The sequence below is a fragment of the Naegleria fowleri genome (assembly GCF_008403515.1).
Source record: "Naegleria fowleri strain ATCC 30894 chromosome Unknown tig28, whole genome shotgun sequence".
Classification (NCBI taxonomy): Eukaryota; Heterolobosea; class Eutetramitea; order Acrasida; family Naegleriidae; genus Naegleria; species Naegleria fowleri.
The window spans coordinates 148,522-166,504 of record NW_025407960.1 but is presented as its reverse complement, the minus strand read 5'-3'; the positions used below and the strand labels follow the sequence as shown (position 1 = coordinate 166,504).

Genomic DNA, 17,983 nt, shown 5'->3' with positions numbered 1-17,983 from the left:
ATTTCCCTTGTTTTTGCTTGTTTTCATGGTTCTTTCTTGTTTTCCTCGAATTTTCACTTAGGGTTCTAAGAGTCAACTTAATTTCGTGCATTAATAAGTGAAAATTCGAGGAAAACAAGAAAGGGTTCTAAGAGTCAACTTAATTTCGTAACGAATTATTGGAGAAATTACAATGTTGAAAGGATTGGAATTGTTGTTGAGGTCACACAGGTTCATGAACAAAACTTGCAAAATTTATTTCTTGTTCTTGAAATTTCCTGAATACATCTCAAGCAGCTCTGACATTGGCTTTCTCATGGCACTGTCACTCCTAAACACCTTCATCCATTCTTCGAACGATCGATTCACCTTACTGTTTTCATTCAACTTCTCTTCGACCTTTTGAGTGCCTCCCATATCGACGATCGCTTGAGAGAGAGCTCGAAAACCAAAATCAGCATCATGTGAGACCTGTGCCATCAATTGCTGCAGTTGTGGATTCTCTTCAAGAATTTGGCTAAATTGGTCATAACTCACTCCAAACTCGTCCTCAATGGCTGTTTCAAGCTCACTGTCACTAGGTAAAAACATTTCCAAAGTAGGTGCTCTTGGTGTATATGATTTTCTTCTTTTTCTTGATGCAAGCTTGGTAAATTCATCCTTATATTCATTGACAAGCTCTTGAAGTTGCAATAATTCAGACTCTGTGAAAGTTTCAACATCTTCTTTGTTTGGATTGACTTTCCTCATGAGTCGACTTAATAAAATCTCCTCTGTTGTGGCTTCATCTTCATACATGTTGTCACTCTCCAAATCTTTCATGTATTGATTCATCATTTCTTCATCAATTTCATCTTCCGTTTCTGCCATAAATTTCTGCTTGGATCGCTTCATATGTTTAACATGATTGCTTTTGTATTCCTCACTTAAATCTTCATTCTTGATGGGTTCATAAATGATATCCTCCTCAATAATTCTCTTTTTTCGTTCCATTCTGCCTGTAGATGGATTGTATTCAAACTTGGCTTCTATTTGTCCTTTAGCAAGAACAATTCGATTTAAATTGTGAATATGATCGAGAATTATCTCAGATTTTCGATCTTCCTTGTGTTTTTGAGCATTCATCAAGTCATCCTTAATCTCAAATAATTTGTTCAATGCTGTGATGGGCGTTGCAGTATTTTGTCCAACATCTAACGATGCGATTGTCTTGTCAAATTTTCCATATCGTTTTAACAGAAATTCCTTCACCAATGTATCGTCACCGTATGATTTTGGAGCATTTTTATCATGGTAAGCTTCAATGAAAAATTCACTAATTTCTTCTTCCTCTTCTTCTCGTGATTTGGGATAATCCAGTCGGCGCAGATAAACTTCATTTCTAAAATAGTGATAGGCCGAAAAGGCATCATCAGGAACCCTCACTCTTTCATAATCATCGGGTGTGTCATATTCGAATGCTTCCTCCGTAGATCCCATGTCGTCACCAGAAGATTCTTGTTGAGATGAAAAAACACTTAGGTTTTTAGAAGCTGGCTGATAATACATGCTCCTTTCAGTTTTCACATAATCAATCTTTCCATCCTTTTTTCGGAAAACCTCTTGTTTTTTCTCCTCCATAAGATCTGATTTTTCATCTCCAAATTTAACCATTTCTTGAGCATCTTTCATCGTTGGTGGATTGTTTTTAAAGTGAGAATAATCAGGTCGTTTGAAAATGTCTTCCCGTTGTCCTCGAGGAATGTGGTCTGCAAGTCTATTAAAGAAAGGAATGGGTTTGCCATGAACTAGATATTGTTCTGCTTCATCGAGCAAGTCTGAAAAACTGAGCTGTTTCATTTCTCTCGGAATTGTATCATTCAAAAAAGACTCATCATGAGCACGAGACATGATTCGTTCTTCCTTTTCCAATTTCTTCATCCATGATTCAAATTCATTTTCATCGACATTATCAAAAGCACCACTTTCATATTCTTGTTTTTCCTCGGGAGTCATTATTTCGGGGTCAATATATGTTTTGGTGTAGAACCGCTCATCTTTAGTCTTTTTAAATCCTTCTTCTTTCATTCTTGCTTCTTGTTTTGCAAAATCAAGAATCTTTAATAAGGGATCGTTCTCTACTCCACTCTTTTTCAATTGTAAAACGTTCCGAGAAAATTCTCTCATGTTATCCCGATGATGATGAATGAGTATCATTGTTGTGGAGATTCTAGAATTGGAGTGAGATGTTACAGCCAGATAATTCCTATGAGAAGAAAATGTATTATGGTGATGGTGGTAATGATGGTTTTGATTTTGGTGGAAAGAAGAAATAATGGATGATGATAATAATCGAGAAGAAGAAGAAGAGGTACATAAAGACTCGGGTAGTCCTCCGTGAATTTTTTGAACCACGTGGTGGTGTGGTGGAGAACAACAACAACAACAATATCCCATGAGTGGTGAAAGCCATTGTTGAGCTTTCCTTGCACGAACAAGTTTTTGCATTTTTTTGATTGAATTCCAATCGATGGGTTTGGTGAAGCTTTGGACAGTTTTTGAATTTTAAAAGGAAGAGGATGATGACGTTGTGGAGAAGAGCAAAGCCTTAGATTTTACTGGAGTGGCCTACTAGTAGTGCATAGTGAGAGAGATGTCAATTCTAAAGAAATGCGAGAAGAATTTTAAATATTATCCTCTTGCGAGTTCATCAAAATATTTGAAAAAAATGTCTTCATCACAAAGCAAGCAACAACTCTTGAAAAAGTTGAAAGCAAAAGCTTTGACCCGAGCAGCTGAGGAGAGTGAAGAACAGGATGATCATCGCCATCTTGAGGAGCAAGATGGTACAACCTTATCAAAAACTCAACAATTATCGAATAGAAACAACAACAATAACCCAACCTCTTCTTCGGAATTGAAACAAGCAAATTCATCATCATCGGCCAAGAAGAGAAAATTAGAAGAACAGAAACAACAGAAAAAGAAGAACAAGGATGAGGAAAAACAACAACCTCAACAGAATAACGAAAGAACCGACTCGGAATCTTCTTCAGCCACCACTAGTACTACCTCCACAACCACCACACAAGAAGATTTCTATTCCGAGTATGGATATTCGCTTAAAGACACTTCTCCTCAACCACAGCAAACACAAGATGGCCAATCAGTAGCCACTTCTTCTTTCCTAACGAATATTTCCATTTCCAAACTCAAACTTTGTGAGCCTTTGCAACAAGCCTTTGATCATGGAGAAGAATCGGGATTGAATTTTCAACACCTAACACCCATTCAGGCTCGTGCCATTCCCATTGCTTTGGCTGGAAAGGATGTATTGGCACAAGCAAAAACTGGAAGTGGAAAGACTTTGGCATTCCTTTTACCTTGTTTGGAGTTGTTATATCGATCTGAATTTAAACCTAGAAATGGAACGGGAGTAATTGTATTGAGTCCAACGAGAGAATTGGCCATACAGACCTATGCGGTTTGTAAGTCCTTAATGACCTTTATGAAACAAACTCATGCCTTGTTGATTGGTGGACAATCGAAACATCAAGAGGCAGAAAAGTTGGTGAAGGGAGCAAATATTGTCATTGCAACTCCTGGACGATTGTTGGATCACTTGTTGCATACAAAGGGGTTCCTAGTTACGAATTTGATTACATTGGTGTTGGATGAAGCAGACCGAATGTTGGATGATGGATTTGAGGAAGAATTGAAAGCAATTGTCAAGTTATTACCATCTAAGGGAAGACAAACCTTGTTGTTTAGTGCTACACAAACGACAAAGGTTGCTGACATTGCTCGAGTGAGTATTAAGAGAGATCCTGTTTTTGTTGGAATTGAGGATTTGAATACAAGTACTAGCGTAACAAGCACTGAAGAAGGAGTGGACAAGGAAGAATATTCAACAGCACAAAATTTAGAACAGGGTTATGTCGTGGTTCCAGCAGCTGAAAAGTTTGTCTTGTTGTATTCATTTCTCAAAAAGACATTGGCCACAACCACTGCCGGAAAGAAGGGAAAGAAAATTATTGTCTTTATGAGTAGTTGTGCAGCTGTGAAATACTTTTCAGAACTTTTGAACTATATCAATGTAACTGTGACAGCTCTTCATGGGAAAATGAAGCAAAATAAGCGAACACAGGCCTTTTTCAATTTTTGCAATGCAGAGAGTGGAATTTTATTGAGCACTGATGTTGCAGCGAGAGGATTGGACATTCCAAAAGTCGACTGGATTGTCCAATACGATCCACCCGAAGCTCCAAAGGAATATATTCATCGCGTGGGCCGTACGGCAAGAGCTGGCAATGTAGGCCGTGCTCTCTTGCTGTTGTTGCCTTCAGAAACTGGATTCTTAAAGTACTTGAGTGAGGCACATATTCCACTCAATGAATTAGATTTCCCTCGATCTAAAATGTCAAATATTCAAGATCAACTCGAAAAGATTGTTTCCTCCAATTATTATTTATTCAAGAATGCAGAAGAAGCATTTAAGGGTTTCATCAAGGCATATGCCTCTCATCCATTGAAGGATATTTTCTCATTCCAATTGTTGGATGTGGCTGGTGTGACCAAGTCCTTTGGACTCAAGAACACTCCTTATGTGGATTTGAAACAGTTGGAGGTTGGAGCTGCCTCAGCAATTGAACAAAAGAAGAAATCAGAGACGAAATGGATTAAGAGTGCTGTTCATCAAAAGAAGAAGGAAGATAAGAAGAGAAAACTCGAAGAATAAATTATAATCATGCAATTAAATTTTGGTTGAATGAACAGAACCAGCGCTTGGAAATGGATTCTTCAAATATTCAACAAGAACTGTTGAAGAGTACAATTTCAAATAATTGTCCTCACGTTTAAAAATAGTTCGAGCGGTTGCAAGAATATCCAAACAAAAAATGAAAACACCCTCTCACAAGTACTGGCTCATTGTTGCCTCCAAGGATCACATTGCCAGAGGAATAGAATGGGGTATTGCTCAAGCTTGTCATGGGAACTGTGATCCACTCTCGAAAATGAAAGCTGGAGATCGGATTGTTTTTTATTCTTCAAAATTGAAATTCGAAGGTGGAAACAGTAAGGCGAACCAATGCCATGCATTCACAGCTTTGGCCACTGTCAACGAAGAAGACAAACCCTATCAGGTGACCGTGAGTGATGAATTCAAGCCTTGGAGAATTAAAGTGGATTTTGATACTGATATGCAAGATGTACCTGTGAAAAAGTTGTTGAACGAGTTAGAATTCATAACGAACAAGAAGAGTTGGGGTATGTCGTTCCGTAATGGACATCGATCCATTGCAAGAGAAGATTTCCTGAAAATTGAGTCAGCCATGAAAAGTACTCCTCTGAATGGATCGATGTCCATTACGGAATTGAGTCAGCCATGAAAAGTACTCCTCTGAAAGATGAGGACATTAAATGTTGAATTTTATGCCTTAACCATTATTTTCAATTTATTCAATTTTTATTGAATTGCAATATCTCATTCTTGTAATGAAGAATATCATTGAAAATATCCAAATGACGGTGGTTGACAATTAGAACTTGTTTCTCCACACAAATTGTCTTACTTATCTGAAGAGGAAGACGTGGTTGACGTCTTCTTCAAAGGAGGCTCTAAACTCGTCGAAGATGCAGAAGAGGTCGGGAAAGGAGGTGGATTTAGTGACCAAGGTGCAAAAGGATTTGAGGGAAGTGGGAATAGACTTGAGGTTGGCATGGGACCCATTGGATGCCCATGGCTCAATGCACTCATGGGATTCATAGTCATTGGATTCATTGGGTTCATGGGATTCATTGGAAATAGTGGATTTGGCATGGGTGTAGGATGACTGGTGTGGGGTGGTGGAGAGTGATCTTCATCCTCTCTGAGAATTTTGAGGACTTGTTCCTCAAGTAACACCAATTCGTTGGTCTTTCTATTGTAGGCACATTGGTAGAAAAATCGATTGTCGCTGTCAAGCCATTTTCTATCCAAGTCTGTTAATTGTGCTGGGTCCAAAAATTTGGCAAAACATTTTCCATGAACATGTGACATGGGCACGATGTGCATATCGAAAGAGACAAACACTTCTTTTTCTGGTGGTAAGTCGTGGTTCTTTCTGGATTTTGTTATTGCGGTGCTTTGCTCAATATCGCATGAAAATCCCTGTAAATCACTCCATCTATAGAAAAACTGTCCAATAAACCGAATATTTCCTGATTTTGTTTGAAGTAGATTAATGATTTTAAGAATCCAAAATTTTTCAATGGGCTTTCTATCATCGATTGTATCATCCTTGTCTTGCTTGTCATTTTCAATAGGCTCACCATCTTCACCCGTCTCCCAAGGAGAAACAAGGACTAGATCGGCGACCTTATAGATAATTCCATCTTTGAAAATTTGTGAGTAAAAAATGTCACCACTTGGATTGATGCCCACAGGTTCGTTCATCCATGTCATTCCCATTTGAGGGATCATTGGCGGATATAAGGCAAGATTGGGATCTACAGTTGGATGCGGAGGTATGGAAGGATACATTGAGCTGGGATGATGATGAGGGAACATGGAAAGAAATGGATACATCATATTCATATCACTCATTGCAGGCCATTGAGTACCAGGTGTTCCTGCTCCATTCTGATCGTAGGGGTTCACTTGAGGATATTGTAGTGCGGTTGTAGTAGCAGTAACAGTATCAGTGGTATCTTCATCAATTTCATCCTTTTTTCGTTTCTTTTGTGAATTTCCATTCTTTTTTGATGATTTCTTGGTAGATGTGTTCTGTTTGGGTGATGAGCAAGAGCTTGATGTTGTGAATTTGGAAAATTCAACCCTAGTGGTTGTTGTACATGCTTTGGTAATAACCTTAACTGTGGGATTGAGAGGAAATGGTTGATTTAAATATTTTGTAATATTTGCATCCTTTTTAACAAAGGTTTTGAACTCTGGAGAAAAAATGGTGAAATGCTGATCAACAGGACAATCCATTGGTGTATACTTGACACAGAGACGGAATGGCATGTACTGAAATCGTTTAGAACAGTACAAACTGTTAATTCCAAATCTAATAACAATTTCTTCATCTGATGGTCTATGAACGCTAGAGATTGTAACGGTAGCCTTATCTTCACTCTTCCTAGTTTGTCCCTTCTTTTTTGATGATACAGAGGTTGTTGTTGTTGTTGATGATGCGGAAGACGATGCTTGCTTCTTTTTCTTTGTATTCTGTTTTGAGGATGCAGAAATATTGTTGGTAGGTGTGGATGGTGTATTTGGTTCATCTGTAAAAACAGGAATACGATCATTGTATCCCATCACCAGAAATAGTTCAAGATTCTCCATAATCTTGCCTTGATGTTTTCCAGCAAAAAGCTTTTCGCTACACAAAATCCGAGCATCATACTTGTGCTTCCATGTGAGCGTGTAGAGAACTTCTGGAAATTGGTCAGTATATGTTGAATTCCTAGAACCCTTCACAAAGAGTTTAAGACTGTAGTTAGAGGCATTAATATCATGAATTTGTTGGTGAATATGTTCCGATGACGTAACCAGATTGTGGTGAGGTATTATTTGATAAAGTTGGGCAATATCTTCAATTAAGTGGTCCATTTGTGGAACACAATATTGCTTCCAATCCAAACGAGTACAAACTGCAAAACAATCCGTTATATAGTTTTCATAAACGATTGGTAATTGGTGTTTGATAGCATAATTGATCCTGTCCTTATCATGATTGTTAGAATTAGCAAGAACAACAATATTGACCTTGTCTGTAACTGTATCAAAAAACAGCCCTCCATTAGATAATATTTTGTACTTTAAATCTTCCAAGTGAGGATCTAAAAGAGCTTGCGAGAAGCAAATGAAAAACCCGTCGAATATCTTCTCTTGCAATCCGAGTTGCGTGTTATTGTAAATATCGTTAGCAGCCTCCGCTACTGATATCATGAGCTGTTGTTCCTCTGATGGAATGTGTTCAGTGGTAGTGGTGGTACTATGGTTGTTGATAGGATGGTGATGGTGAAGTGAAACAGCTGGAGCTTCGGAGGTGGTACCATCAAATCCAAACGATGAAGAAGTATCTGAGGTTGAGTCTTCATCAATTTGTTCATCATCTTGATATTTTGCAAGATTCATGTTGATGTACGGAATTGTAAATAATAATTTGTGGTTTCCTCTCTGATGATATTGTTGATGTGTTTTGAACGATTAGATCTCAATATTAAGGGATGTAATGATTGTGGTTGGTACAATAAATCGGGCTTTGAATGGGCCACCCGATATTTGCTCTTTTGGTCCAATTTGTCTGATGATGAAAAATGTTAATGATGATGATTTTGCAAAATAACGATATGCACTCTGCAAAGTTGTGCCTGCTCTCTCTCACTTCGGAAACAAACGAGGCGGTGGTACAACAATTTGTTCTTGTTGCAGCGAATGATGCAAGGAGAGTTCAATGAAGAGAGTTGTGGCCGACAGAAAAGCAACCAAATTTAAAACAACAATGAGCGAGAGAAGTGGTTGAGGGAATTTTTTATGGAATGTTTTTTATTGGAAAATTCTCACTCACCACTCCAACGACTTGTCTTGTGTGGTCTTATTGGATGCATCAGAAGAGACCCCATTATTGATATTCTGAGAAGGAGGAACTTCACTACTCGAACAACTACTTTCAGCAGGCTTTGTGCTTGACGATGCTGTTGGTGACTCATTAACGACCACTTGTTTTCCTCTGTTTGGCCTTGACTGACCATCTGAATAGAGAGCGAGTCGAGCTGTTCCCTTATTTAATCCCTCAAGAAAAACACATGCTCAACACAATTCTTGACTACTAATGTATCCACATCGAATGCATTTAGTGAGCGTTCGCTTCTTTAATGGGCCATCATGCTCATCATGAACTTCTTCATTCTTGTGAAACCGAAATTGCTCTGCTGACTTGACAATATCAATAATTGTTTGAGGTCGTAATTGTTCCAAATCTTTGATGAGTTCTCTTGCATGTCCTCTGTAAGCGTTTGGAGAATAGGAACACTCTGTGCTGAAATAATCCAATTTCTTAAAGTAGGCATAGAGGACAATTTCTTTTTGATAGGTATATTTGAATGGCTTGGCACGTGGAATGTTGAAACCACCGTCATCATGTGTTATAATATCAACACAACGTTGCAATCGTCCAATGTCTCCTCTCAAAATATTCATCAAGACAGTCTCTGCAATATCATCAGCATTGTGACCCGTGACCATCTTATCCACGCCCAATTGCTCACATCCACGATCGAGTGCTTGTCTTCGGAATACTCCACAAAAAGTGCAATTATTCTTGAGACCAATTTGTTGAACAATTTCATCCATGGACCAGCCATATAATTCTTTATATCCGAGAATTTTTAATGGTATTTGATATTGGTCTCTATTCCGCTTTACAGTTTCCAAGCTATCATCTCTATATCCTTTGATACCCTCATCAATACTCAATAAATACAAATCCAATCCATATCCATATCTATCATTCAGGACCTTCATCACATGAGCCAATACGGTAGAGTCCTTTCCTCCACTGGCCGCGATTGCAACTTTATCTCCGGGTTTAAATAAATGATTTGAAACAATCGTCTCATGAATTTCATTCTCAAACAACTCAAAGAAACATTCCCGACAAATCATGGCTCCATTCTTTGGTCGTTTGAGAGCAGCATTTCTGGTGTTGCAATGTACACAAAGTTTTGGCATTTTTTTTAAAATTATAAAAAATCAAATTTGTTTCTCTTTTTGAAATTCTTTACAAAATTAAGATGTCACATTTTGGGAGCATGTTTATGGTGAGGATTATTATGCATTGTTGCTCTTGCAATACTTTCATCTGCAGCTATTTCATACCCAGGTTCCCACACTTCTCGAAAAGTTTCATTCAATAAAGATTCCATTTCATCAATTTCACAATCAAGACATCGAAATATTTCACAAAATTTATATTGTTTCATTCGGTTTTGAAAGAAATATCCCATTCCAATTTTATCAACTGTCGGAGATGTCCAATAATCGTAAACAGAAGGCAACCGAACAACTCCCATCATAAACAAGCAACTCAAAAAACAATTCATGTCACCATTTGTGAAATCTTTGTCGAATTGATTTAAATAAAATGTCCTATTTTGTTGTCTTCTTTCATTAGGGACAGGGTTGAATGGTCTTCCACAAAACACACGAAGGGCGAGACGCAACCAACACACCAACAAACTCGCTGGCAAATTTTGGCTCAGGTTAAACTACTGTATGTCACTCTTAATTTCGTAAAGAATTGCACTCCGATTGAATGTCAAATGCTATTGAACTAAATTGATAAACTAAAAAATTGAATGTCAAAAGCTGATGCACACATTAAAGCTCAACCATCTCATTTCCGTCAAGGGATACATGTCCTTTAAAAGTTGATTCTAACAGTTGGATCGTCTCGTGACTAATCTGATTGCACGATAAATCAAGTTCTGTTAATTGTTTCAAATATGGACTTTCTAAAATTGCTTTCTCTCCCTCGTCTGCCAATTTCATTCCAATCCAAGTTGAGAATTTGTTCTCATTTGAAGATATTATTTCCTTTTAAATTCAATTCAGTCAAGTTTTTCAAGACGGAGGAGGGCTCTCCATTCACAAGAATTTTAATTCCTGTATTTCCAATTTCATTTCCACATAAATTTAGGCTAGTGACATTGAGAAAGGAACACTTCACCACATCTTTCAGTGTTTCCAGATCAAAAATTGGATCTTGCGTAAAATCTAATACCACTGATATACTCTGCACCACACTCAACCATTGTTTTGAAATTCTCGCACATGATTTTTCATATTTTGGAATATCATCAGCCAGCAGTAGAGGAAGAGACGACCACTTGGCATCCAAACCTGATGGCACAGAATCTTTTTTCTGAAATTTTGAACATAGACTCTTTGGAGTTTTCGAGTCTAGGGTTTCCTCATCATGATCTTCTACCTGATCTACAAAAGAAGGATCATCATGGCTACCATCAAAAGCTCGCAGTCTTTTCATTTATTGGCAAGTTTCTCGAACATGATCTCCTTGAGAAGTTGAACGGTGTTTTCATTCAACATCCCAAACATTGGACCCTGTTTTCAAAACACCATCATTTGTGAAACAAATCAAAACAGTACTCGAAAACCTAATTACTGCGCAACTCATCTAACATTATCGCCATAGATGGTTCATCTATCAACAGCCTTTCAGGATACGATCTCTTTAGTCATCACAGAATGAGGATTTGTCGTTGATTTTGCGGAGAGAGTCAAAGGCAAACCATCCAGTCAATCCTTTTAGAGTGAGAAGTATTTGAGGTGACAGATCATGGCATACAAATAAATAAAGTCTGATCTCAACAACTACTTATCAAAAAACATTGTTCTCGAAGAACTTTAAAGTAATCTCTATAGATATGAGTTTTAGGGAAATAGTAGATATAGTGTTCTAGGGTTAAGTTGTTATTACAGCAGTCACAGGTAGTATTTTGTAATTGTCATATATGACTATTGATCAGTTTCTCCAAATTGATATTTTGGTATTAGGGTCCATTGAGGGCCCATCCAACCTGCAGCAGCAGCGAACAGCCATTCAGCCAGATGGTCCTGGCTGCCAAAGTTGTTGACAGCTCCAGCAGCGCGGAGCCGTTCAAATCTGGATTAGAGTGGCTAAGAGAATTTGTGATTGTGTGAGATGAGTTTTCTAAGGTTGCAATTTGGCTGTCTGTATAAAATGTAGCTTTTGGGGTTTTGGGAAAAAAGTTTTGTGGCCATGAGTATGTGGAAAGTTCTGAGACATTTGATATGTTCTGAACGAATTGAACGGCATGAATGTTTCGATAAATAAACAATTAAAGAGTTTGGTTGAGCTTGAACAATTTTTTCCATGCTCCAAAATTTTCTGCATATTAGCCTCTCTTTCCGTTGCTTAATGACTTTCGCATTCCCACCACTTGTTTCTTAAGCTTATTAACCTTTTTCGCGATCGGAATGGTCCACCTTGATTCGAATCTTTTCGGAAAGGATTTTACTGAGCTATCTATATATTTTATATGTGATTTTAATTTCATGTATTTCATTCTTCATGTTCTCTTAATTTTCATGGACTTATCAAGAAATTGCTTAAATGTGACTTCACATCATGGAATCTTTTTCTCTTCCGCTTAACTGTGACTTCTTGTGCTTCACATCATGGATTCTTCGTCTCTGCTTTCATCCTTCCTACTTCCTTTTGCGTTTCTTTGGTTTTCTCCTTTTTTTCCGCTGGGCGGTTTTTGGAGTTCTTCTTGGATTGATCTTAATTAATGGGACTCTACAAAAATATGCAGAAAATTCCACAAACGCGTAACCTTTCTCAAGGTCGGGTGTTTGGCGAGACCACAAACCCATTAGTCCTTCCTTAAATTAACAAACGATTTTTATTGTTTACTCTTTCGAAACATGAGAGGGTGCTCTCAAACCCGTTGTTTGGATTGAGTGGATCCTCCACTCATGAGCTTTTTGTGAAGTTAGTTGCTTGACTTGGTTACATTGAATGACTCAATCATCTTTTTTAAACCAAATATAATTGCTGTTGCTGCGCCGATATAAATGATCGAGTTTTGCTTTGGTAGTGTCGGAATAAGTACGAGTTCCAATTTATCTTGGAGAGCTCGTTGCTCTGCTTTTGCACTTTCTTGTGAAGCTCCTTGCTCTGATTCAACACGTTCTATTTACTTTTGAATATAGGATATCTTTTTGAAAGCTTTTTCATTTCCAAATTCTTCTTGTGACTTCTATTGACAGATGTTTCTGTCTCATCCAAAGTACTCGAATCATTGGACGATCTACCACTTCTTGATATTCAAGGATATGTAGGAGTTTCAATTCTGAAAGTGTTATATATTTATGCTTGAAAACAAAATGTACGTCAGTGATTCGTCTTGGATCTTTGACACTCTTTTGCATAATATCCCTAAAGCGTGTTCAATGATACTCTTCTTTTTCGCTTGAATAATGACATCGAGAGCTATATTCGTGGGAACTGAAGAGGACAGCATCTTCAAAAAACATCCCGTATCAAGCAACAACAGTTCATTGAGAATAGCTTGAATTCTCAAAATACCTTCCTCCGATTTATTCGATGATGATGACATCAAGGAATTCAAATGACCTTAAGGGAAGAAGAAATGGATCAGGAAGATCAGGATGAGAAAACAGATCCAAGCTATGAAGATACAGTGTAGCAATTTGAATAATGCTGAATTGAATTTTCCTGCATTCTGTTGTTGTAAAATCTGAAAACTTGATTATTTCTGCTTTGAATGCTTTTCCAAAAACTCAGCATGCTTTTCCCTTTCTTTGGTCAACTTTTTAATGGCTGACTTGGAAAGGGGTTGTCCCTCATGATCATGTGTGGGAATGCCCAACTCGTTGAATTGTGTATAATTCTTATTGGTATGTTGAGGCATTAGTTTAAAGTATTGTTCGAGAGGAACAGTCAATTTGAATTCAATTTCTTGTTGTCGTAGAGCCAGTTGTTGCTGATGCTCGTTGAGCTGTGATTTAGCACAAGTGTCTGAGGTGTTGTTGTTGTTGTCAACAACATCCTTTACAGTCACATCATATCTCCACATACTTTTTTCAGAGCTTCTGTCATCAATTCGAATACCAAGCTCTTTTAATTTCTTGTCTCTCAGCTCGTCAATAATACGTAAAATATTGGTTGGTTTTGGTTCAGAATTGAGGGCCTCCTTTCGCACCTGAGCTCTGAACTCCACAAATAGATCAATAATTTTGCTCGTGAATGGATGTTTGGCAATTTCTTCATCGGACTCTGTTTCACCCGTTTGAAAATCTTGTCGAGCAGTCATTCCTAATTTCAGTCCAAACATGCGCAAAACTCCAACCACATAATGACTTGTATTCTCCAACACATCAATGGCAAGAAGGTCCTTGGAGGATTTCGAAAAGAAGAGAGCATTGATCATGTTAATAATTGTGGAAATGTGATCCATCACGAGAGGAGTATTAAAGTCGTCACAAATTGCCTCATGAATGGCTTGTTTAAGTTTCAAAAATTGAAGAGTATATTCTTTCAGGTCACTATCCCATTTTCTTGATTTGTTCATTCCAATATTCTCTTCATGCTCCTTTCGGTAGAAGGAAACATTGTGTAAAAAGTCGTGAATTCTCTTTTCGTAACGGATTGCAATTTCAATAGCGTCTTCACTATAGTCCACAGTTTCATTGTACTTGTGGAGAAGGCAAAATAAGCGAAATTGGTCAGCCGTATATTTTTCTAAATATTCTCGAATTGTTATAAAGTTCTTGAGAGATTTCGACATTTTAAGGCCATGAATATGTAAGTGACCGACATGTATAAAGTAGTTGCACCAATTGGTACGATTTGAAGAGCAAAATTGGTGATGATGGCATGCTTCACTTTGAGCGATTTCATTATTATGATGAGGAAAGGCAAGGTCAATTCCTCCAGAGTGAATGTCGAGTGTGGCATATTTTTCTTCTTCCATAGAGGAATCATGTTTCTTGGTGTTCGTGTCATTTCTGAACACACTATCGATCATGGCTGAGCATTCAATGTGCCAACCTGGTCTTCCGAATCCCCATTTGCTGTCCCATCCCATATATTCTCTCGAGGTAAATTTCCATAAAGCAAAATCTCGAGGGTCTCTCTTCTCATCTCGAAATTCAATGTGTTCTTGTTGAATGGATTCCTCTTGGTTGGTATTTGGAGCAAGTTTTCCATAGAGGTGATCACTATTTTCAAACTTTTTGGAATCAAAATAAACTCCTCCGTTTTTCGTTACATATGTGAATCCATTCCTTTCCATCTGTTCAATGAATGATTTAATTTCTTCAATATGCTCTGTGACTCGTGTGTAGACTGCAGGTTGAGTGACATTGAGTCGTTTCATGTCCGTAATAAAATCACGTTCATATTTGAGTGAAATTTCCGATGGCTGCTTATTCAACTCGGCAGCTCTTTTCAAAATTTTGTCATCCACATCCGTAATTCCCATCACATACAGCACTTGATACTGAAAATAGTGTGTTAAAATTCTATAAATAATGTCCAAACAGACATAATTACGAGCATGTCCAAGATGTGAAGCATCATAGACAGTAGGTCCACAAGAATACCAATAAATTGGAGGCGGTGAGTATGTTGAATCATTATTTTCCGAGTCGGTACGATTCGTCCACCTTCTCTTTTCTATCACGAATGGTACTTTAGTTTTCGAAAGAGAGTTGTAAATTTTAATAGGTGTGCTCACTGTTTCATGATGATGAACGCCATCTCGAGTGAAACATGGATCAAACCATTTGATTTGTTTTTCAAACTCAGACGATTCCGAATTATTTTGAGCCATCGGAACGGTCGTAAGATTTGTTAAAGAAGAGCTGAAACATCTACCATATTTTGAAAAAGTGTTATTATTATTTTTGAGAATACTACTAGCAATATGATTCTTTAAACAAGGTTGATGATGTTGAAACCATTTCATTAATAAGCCTCTCCGAAAGGGAAGTTTTTTTTGAAGGGACATTTTTTTCTCTTTTTATTTGAAATTGTGAGTTTGGTGTTGAACGGTTCAACAATTTAGGTGAGTATTTTCATGAATGAATCATTAAATTCAGTTAAATCGCCATTAATATAGGTCGTTGTATTCAGTGTATTCTGAACATCATTCTGTGTCAGAATATTCTGATGAAATCAAATTCATGAGATTAACAAAAATAGAAGGAAGGACAGAAGGGTGTCTTTGATCCTCTAATGTGTTTTATTGGTTGTCAATTTAATAACTCTGCAATAGAGATGGAGGTTCTTCTTGTTCGCAGAACCGTTTGGGAAGGAGAAGGAGGAATACAACTAGTACTCGCCATGATGGTATGGGATAATTGATCAGGTTGGAGTGGAGAAGCAGTGCTTGTTGGGTTCATCATGGACAATCTTGTCTTGTTATTGGTCGAATCGACCAACGATGATGATGATGATGATGAAAATGTTATGGGAGAGGAATGATGATCATCCTGTTGATGAGGATCATCACGATTCATCCTCTCTCGAACCTCCATGGTGCCACCTGTTGTTGTTGTTGTTGTCAATTTTGCCAAAGAAGAAGAAGCCTGTGTTGTCGTCTCGTGTTGTTGTTGTTTCTGTGTCTGTTTCTGTTGTTGTTGAATCTCTAAAAGCTCTTTCTGCCTTTTCGTGAGACTTCCATCCTTTCTTCGGTAACTTCTCTTGAAAGTGGTTGGAGAGGTGTTACTAAAGACGACAAAATCGAAACCACTGTTTTGAAGTTTAAAGTCAAAGAGCATGGTGTTTGGAGAAGTGTTCTGTTGTTGTTGTTGTTGTCGAGAAGAAGAAGAAGTATTTGGAGAGGAGGAAGAGGATGAACCACCAGAACCACGACTGGTCATGTGATTGGAAGAATCTTCTGAACTGTTCATCATCATCATGTTCAGAATCATGGTGTTGTTCTTCTTGGATTGGATGGTTCGTACTTTCATTGTGTTCTTGCTGAAAGAGGAAGAAGAAAAGGATTTGTGTTTCTTGGAGATTCTTGAAGAAGGAGGCAGGTGGTGGTTGGAAGAGAGACTTCCATTCAAGCCAACGCAAGGAATGGGTTTGGAGTGAAGAAGAGTATCATGATGAGTTGTTGTTGTTATTGTTGTATTCAACATAGAAGGAATCAAAGTAGTAGTTGGAGTATTAGTAGTACTGGGGATGTTGCTACTGTTTGGACTTGTCTTGGAGTTAGGCACATTACAGTTCACAAATAAGAGCTCATTTGCGTGTCCTTTCGAGGAGGAGGAGTTGTTGTTGTTGTTATTTCGTTCGAGTTGTTGATCAAAGTGAATGAATTGATAGCTCTTCAAACAACAAGGTAAAGAGGAAGAAGAGGAAGAGGAGGATGGACTGGATGATATTCGCTTTTTGAGATTCATCAACTTGGAAGAAGAAGAGACAACTGTTTGGATGTTATTGGTGGTGTTATTGGTGTGGATGGTTGTTGTCATGTTGTTATTGTTGTTGTTTGGATAACAACTAGATCCAAAAGTGAATGGATTGTGGTGTTGGTGGTGATGAGGATACATTTGACACAATCACGAAAGGGAGAGGCGAAAGGAGATAGAACAGGAATTATTTTGTGATGACAGCTGTCACCGTTCGGACGTTTGGGTGATTTGTTTTTGTTGGTGAGATGGTCTGTGCAGAATTTGATTCCATAGCTAGAATAAAATTGTTGACACGTAGAGACTCTGAAGTGCTCTTTGCGAAACAAAACGACCTTTTTCATAGTGACGAGAATTCAATGTCACTGTTCATTTCGTGAATATAAAAGTAAAACACGCAATTCATCATCACGAAGAGATTATGGATAATATGCTTGAAAAAGGTCTTTCGATTGAAATTTGAGAATGTTCGCAATTTCGAGTTTTGTGTCTCTAAAAATAAGAATGGAAACACACTCACAAAAAATTGATCAATGCACTAAATTGAATTTCATCAAATTTGTAAGGTTACATATATTGATAAGTGATGATAAAATTAAAATTCATCTTACATGGATAAAGTGGAAAACTGAAATAAAATGTATTGTGCGAATGCTATTTGAGGTGTCAATAATTCTTTGTAAATGACCTAAATAAGAGAAGATTTGTTGTTGTGAGATGTGTTTCAGAAAATAGGCTTGTTCAATTCTTACAAGGCAAAAGGCTAATAGCAGTCAATAAATGTTGTTGAAAAATGTCAACTGTTATTGACACTTTCCCGTTATAATTGACCTAAATCAGAAAACGATTCTCTTTCGTACTATTGGATCATTGAATTTTATGAGAATCGAATGTTGGGGAACGAACAAGAATCATGGATTACGTTTAAGAATCCCTAAATTTCATCGCGCTAACATGTTCCATTTATGCACATCATCATTCACATGTTAGAGCGCGATGAAATTTAGGGATTTCAAAATTGAGATAATTCTCGCTATTGTGCACGTT

General features: G+C 37.6%; 8 protein-coding genes across 8 annotated transcripts; 2 read left to right on the top strand and 6 right to left on the bottom strand.

The window, feature by feature from the left end:
• Positions 1-234: 234 nt before the first annotated feature.
• On the bottom strand, positions 235-2,466 carry FDP41_001880 (uncharacterized protein; the record flags this gene model as incomplete). Its single annotated transcript, XM_044705013.1, has 1 exon — positions 235-2,466. One exon carries the CDS (start codon positions 2,464-2,466, stop codon positions 235-237), a length of 2,232 nt encoding a protein of 743 aa, XP_044563523.1.
• Positions 2,467-2,686: 220 nt separating this feature from the next.
• Positions 2,687-4,696, top strand: FDP41_001879 (uncharacterized protein; the record flags this gene model as incomplete). Its single annotated transcript, XM_044705011.1, has 1 exon — positions 2,687-4,696. One exon carries the CDS (start codon positions 2,687-2,689, stop codon positions 4,694-4,696), a length of 2,010 nt encoding a protein of 669 aa, XP_044563522.1.
• A 160-nt stretch (positions 4,697-4,856) lies between these two features.
• FDP41_001878 (uncharacterized protein) lies at positions 4,857-5,348 on the top strand (the record flags this gene model as incomplete). Its single annotated transcript, XM_044705010.1, has 1 exon — positions 4,857-5,348. One exon carries the CDS (start codon positions 4,857-4,859, stop codon positions 5,346-5,348), a length of 492 nt encoding a protein of 163 aa, XP_044563521.1.
• A 179-nt stretch (positions 5,349-5,527) lies between these two features.
• Positions 5,528-8,080, bottom strand: FDP41_001877 (uncharacterized protein; the record flags this gene model as incomplete). The annotated part of the gene is made up of 1 exon (XM_044705009.1): positions 5,528-8,080. The coding sequence occupies one exon, from the start codon at positions 8,078-8,080 to the stop codon at positions 5,528-5,530; it is 2,553 nt and encodes an 850-aa protein (XP_044563520.1).
• Positions 8,081-8,755: 675 nt separating this feature from the next.
• FDP41_001876 (uncharacterized protein) lies at positions 8,756-9,676 on the bottom strand (the record flags this gene model as incomplete). Its single annotated transcript, XM_044705008.1, has 1 exon — positions 8,756-9,676. The coding sequence occupies one exon, from the start codon at positions 9,674-9,676 to the stop codon at positions 8,756-8,758; it is 921 nt and encodes a 306-aa protein (XP_044563519.1).
• Positions 9,677-10,520: 844 nt separating this feature from the next.
• Positions 10,521-10,991, bottom strand: FDP41_001875 (uncharacterized protein; the record flags this gene model as incomplete). Its single annotated transcript, XM_044705007.1, has 1 exon — positions 10,521-10,991. One exon carries the CDS (start codon positions 10,989-10,991, stop codon positions 10,521-10,523), a length of 471 nt encoding a protein of 156 aa, XP_044563518.1.
• Positions 10,992-13,263: 2,272 nt separating this feature from the next.
• On the bottom strand, positions 13,264-15,525 carry FDP41_001874 (uncharacterized protein; the record flags this gene model as incomplete). The annotated part of the gene is made up of 1 exon (XM_044705006.1): positions 13,264-15,525. One exon carries the CDS (start codon positions 15,523-15,525, stop codon positions 13,264-13,266), a length of 2,262 nt encoding a protein of 753 aa, XP_044563517.1.
• A 244-nt stretch (positions 15,526-15,769) lies between these two features.
• Positions 15,770-16,999, bottom strand: FDP41_001873 (uncharacterized protein; the record flags this gene model as incomplete). Its single annotated transcript, XM_044705005.1, has 1 exon — positions 15,770-16,999. One exon carries the CDS (start codon positions 16,997-16,999, stop codon positions 15,770-15,772), a length of 1,230 nt encoding a protein of 409 aa, XP_044563516.1.
• Between the last annotated feature and the right edge of the window lie 984 nt (positions 17,000-17,983).